Here is a 14,599-nt window from a genome sequence, read left to right as displayed (position 1 = left end):
CCTAGATGGAATACGAGGTTCGGCAAATAACTTTTTACCTCGTGCGTGCAATACAAAAACAAATAAAACAACAAATATAGTGGGACGGACATTTTTTACGTCAAAAATAGCAATTTTAGGAAAATATTTATGGCAAAATAGGCATAATAAGCTCTTTTAAGTTTTTGTTTTTTTTTTGGTATATTGGTTTTGGATTCTATCTTTTATGTAGGTTGTGAAAACTTCATTGGCTTATGTGATAAAATACGGCTTTACTCTTATGTGAAATAGTACTGTTTGTTTCACTTGAAAAGCTAATAAATAAATAATATGAGTTAACCTTTTCAGATTTCAAATGCAAGGACGAAGGCTTCTTCCCGCACCCTCGCGACTGTAAGAAGTATTTCTGGTGTCTCGACTCCGGGCCCTCCGACCTAGGCATTGTCGCGCATCACTTTACTTGTCCTTCAGGTGAGATTGAGAATTGAAAATTCTTGAATTCAAATTCAAAATTCATTTATTTCACTCTATAAGCACTTTTGTAACGTTATGTTTGTTTTTAGTAACTTTACTACCGGTTCGGAAGGGAAAATAACCGAGAAGACGACGGCAAGAAACTCAGCAGTTGCTCTTTTCTCACATGAACAATTAATATTTTATACTTTATTTTTCTATCTTATGAGAGATGAAAGCGGATCAATACCAACATCCCTATCTAGCCCCAAAGTAAGCTTGTTATGGATACTAAGATGAGTGCTGAATATTTTTATGAATAATATATTTAAAATTTCTTTATTTCAAGTAGGCTGAGTTTATAAGCACTTGTGAAACGTCAAGTCAGTTTGTTTGCAGTGAATCTACCACCGGTTCGGATGGCAGATGTAACCACAAGCTAATACTGAACTTGGTACTAGATGGCGATGTGTGTATTGTCGTAGTATATTAATTTATTATTTATTTATCTTCTTTATTATTACCATTCAGGGCTATATTTCAACAAAGCGGCTGACTCTTGCGACTTCGCTCGCAACGTCCTCTGCAAGACCAAACCAGCGGCAACAACAAAAGCGCCGGCCAAAGCCACAACAGCCAAAACAACAGTCTCGACAACTCAGACCACTACCACAACAACTACAAGACGACCAATCAGACTCACCTCCAGAAGTTCTTTGCTGTTCCGTACTTCCACGACAACAAGTACAACAACTCCGGCTCCTGAACCTGAAGTAATTTTTTAATTTTTATTTATAATAATTTATATAGAACTAGCGGACCCCAGCGCCCCAAACGCATACCAAAAAATTCATTCAAATCGGTCCAGCCCTTTTGTAGGAGTTCAGTGACATGCACACGCACACAAGAAATATATATTTATTTATTTCTTTATTTGGTATCTATGACCCTTCACTACGCACGACACTATAACATAAATAGAAGAATTAAAAACTAAAGTAAATAAAAAAAAATAATTAAAAAAAAAATATATATATAAAGATAATAATTTGACAAAAATATTAATAATTACATGCCTCAGAGTCCTCAGGGTGTGTGGTGTACGACCTTAATCCCTTCTCAAAATCACAGGCAATGGGTTGATATTATGAATGATGATTACAAACTATGTATACAAAATGTATAAGCTTTATAACTGTCCACTTATGAGCATGATACCCAAAATGCTATTGCCCCTTTGCTAGACTTAGCCGTTGGGCTAAATAAGCGTCAGCTCTCGGGTCACCAGACAGCGAGATCAATTATTGGGACACGACGTTAATAAAATTTTTCGTGTTCCAAGACCATGGGCCCAGAGTCTAGAACGCAAGAGCCGCAAAAACGTAGTCATTACAAATAACGAGTATTTACGGCGCTTAATAATAATAAGAATAATTATTATTATTTCTTTATTTCAGGCAAAGCCCATATTAATACATTTAAAACAACAACAACTATAACTTAATATACAATATCGAATTAAAAATTAAAATTACAGTATAAATTGATTCAAATGGCATGTCAAAAATATAAAATTAAAAGACAAAATAAAAAATAAAAATTACAGTTAATACCGATAATTACTAAATAAAAAAAATAAAAAAAAATAATTAAAATATGCTTAAGCATTCTGCAGTTTTAAAATTAAGATAAAAGTTGCAGCAAGTAGCTGCAACCGCTTTTATCTTAATTTTACAACTGCCTGTGACAGTGACAGTCTACTGCTGGACTAAAGGCCTCTCCCACCGAGAGCTTTCCATAACCACCACGCTGGGCAGACGGGTTGGTGATGTAGTAGTAGATAGTAGTAGCACAGAGGGCGCTGCTGCCCGTTTTCTGTTTTGTTCCTTGAATCTCTCGTACGACACCCCCTGGAAGAGGAGGGGTGGTGACAACTGTGTTCTGATCTGCAACCACACGGTTAACCTTGAAACATTGACTTTCAATGGTTACAAAACGAAGCAATGCAGCGGTTTCCCACATGTTTAATCAATTAATCAACGTCAAAGTCAAAGTCTAAAATATCTTTATTCAAGTAGGCACATAGGTGACACTTTTGATGCGTACATTAAATGATTAGTACACGATAGTGTGATGATGGCGATAAACATATTCGTAAACTTAAAACTAAAGCCACGAGGGTTCCAAACGCTGCGTGGACTAAGAAGAAGCCCACAACAAACTTAGCCACATTTTTTTTTGTTATCATTATCTCACATTGTTATTGTTAATTAAATACCAGACGTGTGTACCAGTGTTCGAAAGATCAGCATATTCGTATAGAGCATCTAACAAATCTTTCCTCACTAGAAACCTTAATAATAAGCGTCGGATAACTTTGGGAGTTCGGAAAAGTTATGCAGTGTTTTGTCACCCTTCAACTGACAGCACCTTTCGAATGCATAAATACTGCGACTTTACGCCACGTTTGAGCTTAATTATATTGTATGCTTTAGGTAAGTGAAGAAGAGTCAGTGGAAGAAGAGGAAGACGCATCGGATATAGAAGCAGAGGATCCAAAAGTGATCAAGGAGTTGATTGACCTTATAAAGAAAGTTGGTAAGTATTCCACAAATTTTAAACGTAGAATATTTATGATAATAGACAAGCTTTAAAGTTACAAGAAAATACAAACCTAACAAGGAATATACAATGAACGGACGGTCAGACTGACAATAAAGTCTCATTTGCAACGACCTTGTAGTCAGTAGACTTCAAAGTGTTGAACACCGTCGCATGGTTGCCTGTCTAGCTGTATTCTACAAGATACATTTCGGAGAGTGTGCTCAGGAGCTGTTCCATTTGGTTAAACCATCTCCTTTTTACCATCGAACTGCGAGGCACCGAAAGAACCTGCACCGTAAGGATGTTGAAATACCATTAACACGTACGAAGCGTTTTGCTACTACCTTTCTGATCCGCACCGCAAAGGACTGGAATGCCCTCCCATCTTTCGTCTTCCCCGATACCTATAATCTGGGTAAATCAAGAGTGAATAGGCATAAGGTGTGATTGTAGTCAAGCACTTGTCTATATATAAAAAAAAAGTGCTTATGTTAGAGGTTTTTTTCCACTATAAAGTATATTTTTCCCTATAAACAGCCGTAGTTTTTCCGCATAACTACTTAGTACCAATATTTAGATGTTATGTTTTATCTAAATTATTTTTCATTAGGTGGTGTGGAACAATTAGAGAAGCATCTCAAGTTTTCTGAGACTGCAGCTGGAACGACTGATGGCGTGGCCACCACCACGCCCTCGGCCTTCAACAAGAAACTGTACCAACGGGTACTTGAGAGAGCGAGAGGAAAGAATAAGTAAGACATCCTTTAAAATGTTTTGATTAGTTTGAAAAAATATTTCTTTAGTTGTGAATTATGACGTTATATGACGTAGTTTCATCCACGATGATCGAATTTTGGAGATAGCCAAATTGTGTTAGCTGTATACGTCATAGTAACATCATATTTGAAAAATTTTTTAAATCCACACTATCCTTGACAAGTTTCATAGGTCAGTAACTATGCAATACAGCATTTTTGAAAAGGCATGTATGTCTAGAAGAAGCCGAGAAGTTACTCGGCAGTTGCCCTTTTGCAACGTCGTCATTTACAATCCTTTTTCTATCTTGCTTGACTGAAGCTTACTCCTTCAAGGCTACCTTGTCATTTAAAAATGTATCCGTTATAAATGTGTTTTATTAATAAACCAGCTGTTGCCCGTGGCTTCGAACGCGGTTTTTTTGGTTTTTCATGAATCCTGCGGTAACCGTACATTTTTCCGTGCTAAAAAGCAGCATATGTGTTAATCCAGTATAATCTATCTCTATTCCAAATTTCAGTCAGATTGGTCCGGTAGTTTTTGCGTCAAAGAGTAACAAACATCCATCCATCCATTCATCCATCCATCCATCCATCCATACATCCATCCATCCATCCATCCATCCATCCATCCATCCATCCATCCTTACGCACATTCGCATTTATAATATTAGTAGATAACCTGGTAAGGTTGCACAGGAACATGCCAAGGCGAAGATAAATTAAATTTATATTATTATTAAAGGTTCGGCGGTAATAGTATCTCGGAAGGCGGTGTTCAAAACAGTCGACGTGGCCCGCAAAACGCTGGTATTGAACCTGCACCTGATAAGGACCGACTGCTCAAAAAAGAAAGACCACAGTGAGTGCATTCTATCAGAATACATATAATATTTTGACGCCCTCCCTGGCATGGCGCAACGATGAGCGCTGTGAATTTAAGTATGAGGTCCCGAATTTTATTATAAAAATTTAGCTTAACTTGCTATACTCCGAAAACAGCAGGAGAATCTGTATGGTGTAATTTATAATTTCACTTAACAATTATTCATTGTTAAGTCAACATCTCCTGAGGATGCTCCGGTTTCGGAGCGACACGTAAAGGGTACATTGCCGAGGATATGTTTGGTGTGGAGCAGTGGCGTGCACAGGGTTTACGACAGGGTATGCATAAAGCAGGTAGATGGCATCAAATGGAAAGAATTCCCTCCAATACGAATTATATAAAATATTTTGGGTATGCAGTGCTTTTGCACATGTACGAAGTGCACGCTACTGATAGTAAGTAAATATATGTGCCTACCTACTAATATTGAATTCAATAATAATGTTATAATATATTATATTACTATTAGGCAATCTATAGTCAAACAGATTTGTTTTACAATATTTTTAATACACGAACATAATATATCAGAGTTTGAAAACTCCATACCAATGTTATTGTATATTAGTTTTTTTTTTTTTTTTATTATATTATTTTATTTGCGTAATCTAGTTCAAGTATTCGTATGTATTTTTTTAATATGCACAACCTGCAGTCTGTTATCCGTTTGATTTCCTTATCCTAAGGTTGCCTGGAAGAGATTGCAACGAAGCGATTTTTTTTGTGTAGAGTATAAAGTATAAAGAAATTTGTGGAGTATAAAGAAATTATAAATTACACCATACAGATTCTCCTGCTGCTCTCGGAGTATAGCAAATTTAGCTTAATTTTCATAATACATTATGGATTTCCGCAAAGTAACGCCTGCTTCTATCCAATATGAGGTCCCGGTTAACTAGTCGCATACCGACAAAGATGTACCGCTAGGCGATTTAGTGTTCCGGTGCGATGTCGCGTAGTAACCGATTGGTATGACTACCATACACCCTAACAGTTTAGCCCGCTACAAAATTCGACTGCATCATCATTTACCACCAGGTGAGATTGCAGTCAAGGGCTAATTTGTAGTGGAATAAAAAAATTATACCCGTAGGAATAGGGGAAATTGTATATGTATGCATAAATAAATTTAACTTGTAAATATTTAATTTAAAACACGCAATCCATGCATCAATTTTATGTACTGTAAATGATCAACCTTAACAAAGAAATCTAAGTCTCCTAAAGTCTAGCGGTTATAGCTTAGTGCTACGGGCTCCGGTTTCACTTTCGGGGTTTCGATTCTCAGCACGCACCTCTTACTTTACTAAGTTATGTGCGTTTTAAGCAATTCGAATGTCACTTGCTTCAACGGTGAAGGAAAACACCTTGAGGAAACCTGCATGCCTCATAGTTCTTCATATTGTTCGCAAAGGCGTTTAGAGTCCACCAATCCACACTGGGTCAGCGTGGTGGACTGTGGCCTTCTCATTATGGGAGGAAACTCGGGCCCTGTAGAGTGCCGGTAATGGGTTGATATGATGATGAAGCTTTTAAAATCTATTTGCTTAAGAAAACATTACTCTGTAAATCCCCCGATTATATCCCCTGATATTATTATCGTGCCCACCTGCTTAAGCAAAGGAACTTGGAGTAGGAGAAGTTTACGTTTATTCTTACACATATATTATTTGGATATTATTTCCACTTTTGCACTAATGCTCTGAGAGTTGATAAAGCTGTGGGAGAAGATAAGTTTATACCTTTTCCCCGGGGAGATAATTGTCTCCTGTCCATGCTAGCCGTGCTATTGTTGGTTGTCTCATCTGATGACAGCAGGTTTGTCTCATTTTCTCCGCAAATGAGCCTTGCTATTCAGTGCGGAAGTGCAGACAGTTTTCTTGGCACTATTCGACGCGGGCCTCATGGTGCAGTAATTATGATTTATGGTAGTTATAAGTTTTATTTGGACATTACGAATAAATAACACATGATATACTACTTACATAAATTACTGATATTTTAATTTGATTACATAGGTACACAACAATAAACCGGTCGAGATCATCAACATCAACCACGGAAGAGCCGACGGAGAGTGAAGAAGCCGAAGAAGAATCAGAGGAAGTCCAGCAAATAACGAGATTGAGGGAGCAATCTGAAGTTTCTATTGGTTCTACGGCTAAGCCTCTTCAATATGTCAATATTAGACGGACAAGGCCAAGTACAGCGGCTACGACTGAAACCCCGGATGATTCTAGGTAAGATATTCCATAGTTCTAATAATGGTATAAATTGCACACTACAAGTTAGCCCTTGACTGCAATCTCACGTGGTAGTAACTGATGAGGCAGTCCAAGATGGTAGCGGGCTAACCTGTTAGGGAGTATGGTAGTCATACCAATAATCGGTTAGCAGCACGTCTTTGTCGGTAGAGTGGTTATTAGCCACGGCCAAAGCCTCCAGACCCAACGAGACCAGACCAAAAAAATCCTACTTAAATTCACAGCGCTCACCGTTGCGCCAGGGAAGTCATCGAAACTTCCTGAAACATAAAAATCCCACAACTATAAATTTGGTATGCATTATTCACGAAATGGGACGAAGATCATAAGGATTCTTTTATAGAGTTTTTACAAGTTACTGGAGTTCATTTAATTTTTTTTTTTCTCAGGAATGCACTTTTCGAACGTGTTCAGCCATACGTTGCTGTCGAGGAATCTCCTAATTCATTAGACATTGCAAGTGCTAGACGAGAAAATGTTCCTGAATATGTTACTATCAGAAGATCACGACCTACCACAGCCGAAACAACCACTGTCCAGTAAGTTACACAAAAACCGTACATTTTAGCGTAGATATTTAAATTTTAGCCAAAAAATGTAATATGATTAATTGAACACTCTAAGCGGTCTCCTTTTCAAAAATTCAATACACAATATAATATTTTATTGGAATTAAAAAGATTGTAAACTCCATTTACAGTTTGTCATTTAATTGCAGGTATCAAGTCTCGGAACAAGGAGAGGAATCACAAGAGACGGCTTTAGAAAGAGAAATAACTTCACAGTCTGCGCAACCTCTTTACACTTCTGTTCTCAGAACTCGGTCTACTACCCTTTCACCTCCCGAAGAACCAAACACCCCCGAGCCTACAACGATACTTTCAGTCCAAATATCTTCCCTGTTAAATCCCTCCAATACCGATGAAATCGAACGGCTTCAACTTGAACAAACACAAACAACGATTACACAAACCACTGAATTACCCGAGTCCGAGACAACAACTACTTCCACCACGACAGTTACTACGCCCGCCCCTACAACTGCAAGCACAATCTCAAGCACAACTCCAACTCCTTCTAGTACAGCTACAAGACGAACTCTCTTGCGCCGCCGAGGATCAACTACGCCTAGTACCACAACAGATGCACCAGTTTCCACGACCCAGGTGAGTTCTAGGAATTATTCATTTATACGCCGGCGACGACCTTTATCCCAACCCAACGAAATATCTGAATCTAATGAATCGGGTGAAAACTTACGTAAAATAAGATCCACTACTCCCGACAGTCGTGAAGTAGACGGTATTAAGCCTCTTGGTAATAGTGGGCAAATAAAAAGATTTAGGAGCAGATCTCAAATTTCTAGACCAGACGAACCAATTTCAGCTGCTGCGTCACAGGTATCTAGAGGTCAGTTTAGACCTCAACTGAACCGTAACGACTTGCTTTCTCTTACACCAATTGACATTGAAACTGCAGAAATTATTGAGAATGAGGAAATTCGGAAAGACAGTTTTAAAATCTCAAGTAGGGCCACCACAACGCTAGCTGATAAAGGAGAGGACAGCGATGTGTCTGCTGCAACTATAGATGAAAAGCGTTCAAACGCTTTACCAAGAAGTCGTGGTAGATTTTCTCTGGTTACAACTGAAGCCGTAACTAAATCAGTTGTGACTGAGTCCCCAATAAGTTTAAGAAGACCAACTTTTGCTAGATTTACACCACGTCCTTTTGGTAGAACAGTTTCTACAGTGGAGCTTGAAAATGATGAAATTGTATCGTCAAGTCCTAGAATACGTCCTCGATTAAACTTCAGTAGGCAAAGAACAACAACATCAACTTCTGCACCTTTATTACAAGGTAGAAAGCTACCGTTTGCATCCCGACAATTAACAACTCAGCAAATAACAACTCTCAAAATTGATGATGATGAAATAGACGACAAAAGTGATGATATTTCTCTCTCTGAAAGTGCTATAGAAGAAAAAGAACACGAAGATATTTCTAATGATGGTGAAGAAAAAAAGTTAAGTGCACCTGAAACTATTACTGAAAGTATTCCTATTTTGGATACCTCACAGGATAATAACGCAAAAAGAAAATTTAGGGTTATTCGAAGAAGACCTACAACGACAGCAAAAATACTGGAAATATCAGACGCTGATATTGTTGAAACGACTACAAGTGCTGTTCCGAGAGTCCGCAAAATTATAAGGAAAAAAATAAGACCAGCTAAGGAAGAACCTGAATTAAGGCCTGCAATACTAAGTTTCGTCAATGCTGGTTTTAAAGATGCACCAAAAAACATAATTAATTACGGAGAAAAAACTCGAGCCACAACTATTGCTGCCACCGATGAACCAAAAACGACCACAGAGCAGGCTGACCTAGATTTTGATTTAATATCTGAAATATTGAAAGAACCAGTGCTAAAACTTGATATGAAAGAAGAAAATAAAAATAAAAATGAAGATATTGCAGAAAAATCAAAGGTCACATTAGAATCAAGTAAATCTGAAGAAAAACCAGATATTATACTTGAAACTAATGAAAAAACACTAGAAATATCAGAAAATAGGGATATAGACGTGAAAACAATGGTTGAGGATCAAACAAATGAGAATAAAGTTACGAATCCTAACATTCAAGAAATAGCCACTGAAATACCACGTGAAGAAAATAAAGGTGATACTGCAGAAAACAAAGAAACTTCCACAATTGAAGCGCCTCCAAGTTTAGAAGGCATCAAAAACGATGACTTATCTGAAGAACTTTCAACAACTGAAATGACTCCCACGGAAACAGAAACAACAATTAAAACTACTTTAACCAGTACAACTCAATTAACATCACCAACACCAAGGTCTAGATCACCATACAGACCGCCAAAAAGGTTATTTACATCTACAACTGAATCTACACCTTCAAGCAGTAGAACATTTAGTCGAAAGTATAATCCAGGCGTATACACTAGTCCTTCCACCGTAGACAGACCTGGATTTATCAGTCGAATTACAACAAGAAATCCTTTACTGTCCAGAACATTTACAAGAAGAACATACCCTACTGCAAGAACTACGCCAAAATATATATATGAAGACGAAGAAGAATATTCTGATGAAGAACTTCTTGAAGAAGAACCTGAGAGTCCTTTCGCTTTTGTACCACAAAATAAGTTATTTACAAGGAAACCTGATTCTGAGGAGTATGAAGACAATGAAGAAGAAGACGTTGACTTAGAAGAAGCACCAGAAGATGAGACTTATGAGGATGAGCAACCACTCCAATTTAAACCTACTTCTAAAAAACCTCTCTTCAAACCTAAAATAATAAATTCAAATACTTTTAGAACATCTACATCTACTACAGAGATTCCAAGACTATCGTTTGGAAGTAACCCAAACAGGACTATAATTTACAATAGATTTGGTGGCAATAAGCCCTTAAATGATACAAAAAAACGCGTACAAAACGTTCCTCCTGGATATAGTACGCCAAATGTAGCACAGGATATTAATTTCAACGATTCTAGGTCACAGACTAATAAAACACAATCTGAAGACTTTTCTACTACAACTGTACTAAATGACAATGATCTTACGACAACAGAAAGTGATGATTATCTTTCATCAGATTTAAGCACATTAGCATCCCCAGACATTAGCAATATTTCATCAACATTTCAAATTGCATCCGTTACAGCTGAAATGGAAATAGATAACAGCACAGATGATTATTTAGAATATACAACTTATCCTAGTACACAAGATTTATTTACTAATATGCAAACAGAAACAGAAGCTGAAACTGAAACTGCTACTGATGCAATAACAACAAAGAAGGTAGAAATTTCTTTAGAAACTACAACTGAATTTGTGCCTGAAAATACATCAAACGTCCCTGAAATTTCACCTGTTTTTAAAACACAATTTGATAAACTTTTCTCTATTAGTAGAGTTGTAGAAGTATCTTCAAAATCAGAAAAGCATAGATTAAATAAGAATAATGAAACAACACTCATTGAAGAAGGTAAAGTTATGATAGAAAAGAAACCTACGGTTGATAAAATCGGAGAGGTCAGTCGATATAGTCTCATTAAGATAGTTGAAGATGAAATACCTATTTATTTAACTAAACTTGGTCATGTGTATCCCGTAGATAACCCTCCGGATAATCCAATACGTATAGATGAAGCTCGAAATGCCAGAGCATTAGTTGACTTTTCAGATATTCCGAAAGAAAACCTTGTAGCTTCTGAAAGTATGAACGAAGCTTACAGACATATTAACCAGGTTTCGAGCAGAGATAAACATAATGAAGCAGATCAAGTAGAACATATATTTGACGATGATTTCCTAAGCTATGTAAATGAGGAAAAAAAAGCGGAAAAATTGGAAAAAACCAAGCCACATGAGCACTGGCAATTCATTCCTGCAGCCTATGACAGTGAAAAAAATAAAGAGAACACTGAAGCAAAGAATTTTGAAATCGTCACACCCAGACTGATGCTTACCGATCCTTCAACTTTGCCATTGGAGGCGTTATTCAAAACGGAAACGCCGATGAAACCTAGGAAAATTAGTGATGCTGATAAAAATAGACCATTTGTCGTATATTCAGCTCCAGTGCCTACACAGGAAGAAGATGCTAATCTTGTAAAGTTAAAAATAATTAAACCTCAGTCCGGACGAAGTATAGTAACTTTTGCTAAAGGTAAAGAGTTTACAGGTGCACCAACAGTAGAAGACTCTACGATAACATATCCGTTCAGTATTTCTATTTTACAGCAAGAACTTGAACCAACACGAGTTAGTACAACTACCGCAATCACTGCTGAATTTTCAACGACAACTTCAACAACATTGGCACCATCATTAACATCTTCTTCAACAGAAAATGTTAAAACTAGTCCAATTGTAGAACTTCTAACGACAACTCAATCAACTACGTTTCAAACAGAAAGTATACAAACAACAGAATTTCCTTCACAAACAACTCCGCTGGCAACCGAAACCGTACAAGAAGAGACAACTACGATAAAAATTTCACCACTTGAAGCTAAGAGAGCAAAATTCGGATTCCCTAGGAAACCTGTTATACGACCTTTGAATTTAACGAGACTAAATACAATTCCACGATCGTCCAAGAAAATCAATGCAACCATTGCCCCTAATTTAGTTCAGAAAAACAACAAAACCTCAAGTTTCAGTCCGAGCAAAGTGCGTGTTTCAAATAATAAAAGAGTTCAAAATGTACCTGTTGATGTTAGAAAGAAGTTGAGCACCTCAAAATTTAACAAAACAAGAACTTTTACTACGGAATCACCTCGAACAACGACTGAAAGAAGAGTATTTATAAAACCTATTAGGCCCAACTTACGGCCAGCATTTGTGCCAAGGAGATTCACAACCGTTGCTACAACAGTCGTCGGGGACACGTAAAAGTAATAAGCAGGGTCTACACTAATAGAGCAGTCACGCAACTAAATGTTCTCGCAAAGATAATCCCGCGAGTAATATAATGGCTAATACTAAGTAAGATGGGGAGCGAAGTAGCGCATTGCATTGCAAAATTTACTTGTTATCGTTTAGTTTTTGTATGGATGCACACAACACAGGGGTTGCACCGTGCCGCAGCACAGAATATCATAAAAATGCAATAAAAAGAAAGCTCACTATGAAAGCTCACAATCATATTTATAGTTTACAAAAGATTGATAAAAATCTTTAAAATATTGTTTACATAATAAAACGTCGACGTATTTTGGTCGCTCGATTCACAGGTTAAAGTCCAGTGGCTTACACGAGGCTAGACGCTGTCCGCTGTGCGTAGCATGCTCGTGAATTTAGACCCGGCTTTAACAAATCTCTTTTGAGTGATTGGCCAAATTTTCCTTAAAACTTATAAGTCTGTATATTTAGTTGGGTTGGTTTAGACGGTTAAGGAATGAAATGTTTAGTTGACTGCGATTTTTAAGAACAAGATTTTTTTTCAAGACCTGTCATGTATAAATTTATGTTTCATTAAAGTTGCTTTTACGAAAATACAAAAGTAACTTTATTGTAAGAAAAGTCGTAGTTTCTTATTGCATTTCGTTTGTAACGTAGAATGTGCTTGTAAATATAGAAATATTCCACAGTTTCAATGTAGTCATGTTATAAAGATTTATAGCTTTAACTTAGATGTTTATATGAACAGAAAGTTTTTCATACCAAAAATGTATATTATTAATGTTAGTCCGTTTTGGTATAAAGGCTTTCGCACACAAATTGTCATAGGTTATTATTAGTTTAAACTTATTTAATTATTTTATTAATAATTTACTAATATTTTTTACGTTACCATTTGTATACAAACATCGGAACATAATTATTTTAAAATTATGTAAATGTAACTTACAAAATTTAATAAAAGTTTGTAATAAACTGTCAGTAACACGCAATTTGATTATTTTAAAATAACACCAGTGAAATCGTGGCAATCTGTCTCAAGCCACATTTTAATTAACAGTTGTTGAGGTGGAGCCATTAAGATTTTTTAGAACTCGCAATCCATTCTATAATAAATTGAACACGTAAAACATTATTTTTACATCATTTAGATCAAAATTGAAGCATATTACCATCATCTTGCCATAGAACAAATACGAGTACAAGGTAAGTCAATATGATAATTTACATAATTTGCTACACAGATCTATTACTACGACAAAACTTTTCAAAACTAGACGTTGTCCAGAGTTACGCCCAAACGATAATATACAGGTACAAATGTATACCCCACGTAAATGGTCGATTTATAAAACAGATGAATTAGGAAACTTATTAATTAAATACGTAGATACCTATTTTGATATTGAACTTTACTTGTATTTGATACTTAAAGTTTTTTAAGATATGTATACTAACTTCCGTTAATTAGTTTGCCACGAGCTTCAATAAAACTTGCGTTTTCAGTATACTTATTTTCTGACACTTGATGTTACCAACACTAACTAAAAAAATTGAACTCTACGATACAACCATGAAAATCGGGTAAACCTTACCATTGTCAACAATAAATTTTGTTGGACGTGAACCGGAGCATCCTCAGGAGATGTTGTCTTTGCAATGAATAATTGTTGAGATTATTTAATTCATTGTGAAGGCTTCTCGTTCACTTCGGTTTTCGAGCGAAACGTGTGTACCAAACAATTCCAAACCAAACCAAACAGACGCGGAGATCTGTTTGGTGTGGAGTATAAGGATTGAAGAAATTATAAATTACACCATACTGATTCTCCTGCTATTCGCGGAGTATATCTTAATTTCCATAATATGTTATGGATTTCCGCGAAATAACGCCTACTTCTATCCAATACTTATGTAGTTGATTATTACTCAATGCCACAATGTTATATCAAAGTTATGCAGCCTCGGGCTTTTCGCCAATTTCCTATCAAGTGTCATTGTTTAACTTCTTATGACCGCTAACAATGTGCCCATAAAACAATATTGTTGCTTTTTCCAGCTTCGAATAATGGACGCTTTGTTGTTGTTTTTGTATCGGTTTCTCTCAAATTGACCTTTGTATTCGTGACATTGTCGCGTTTTTGTGGGACTGAGATATCTGATACATGCGCAAATGAAGTGGGCATACACGCGACGCATCATATTTCA

General features: G+C 36.6%; 1 protein-coding gene across 1 annotated transcript in view; it reads left to right on the top strand.

Annotated features, from left to right (window-relative positions):
* LOC120628982 (flocculation protein FLO11) overlaps positions 1-14,599 on the top strand; it is an 87,038-nt gene that overhangs the window by 23,966 nt on the left and 48,473 nt on the right. The window contains exons 11-18 of the mRNA XM_039897691.1: positions 328-450; positions 964-1,205; positions 2,943-3,030; positions 3,647-3,788; positions 4,537-4,653; positions 6,696-6,917; positions 7,331-7,480; positions 7,660-8,107. Coding sequence (XP_039753625.1) covers positions 328-450; positions 964-1,205; positions 2,943-3,030; positions 3,647-3,788; positions 4,537-4,653; positions 6,696-6,917; positions 7,331-7,480; positions 7,660-8,107 — 1,532 coding nt within the window. The remainder of the gene's footprint in view (positions 1-327; positions 451-963; positions 1,206-2,942; positions 3,031-3,646; positions 3,789-4,536; positions 4,654-6,695; positions 6,918-7,330; positions 7,481-7,659; positions 8,108-14,599) is intronic.

This window comes from Pararge aegeria, chromosome 13, assembly GCF_905163445.1.
Source record: "Pararge aegeria chromosome 13, ilParAegt1.1, whole genome shotgun sequence".
Lineage (NCBI taxonomy): Eukaryota > Metazoa > Arthropoda > Insecta > Lepidoptera > Nymphalidae > Pararge > Pararge aegeria.
The sequence above is the reverse complement of the archived record's forward strand: the minus strand, read 5'-3'. Positions and strand labels throughout refer to the sequence as shown.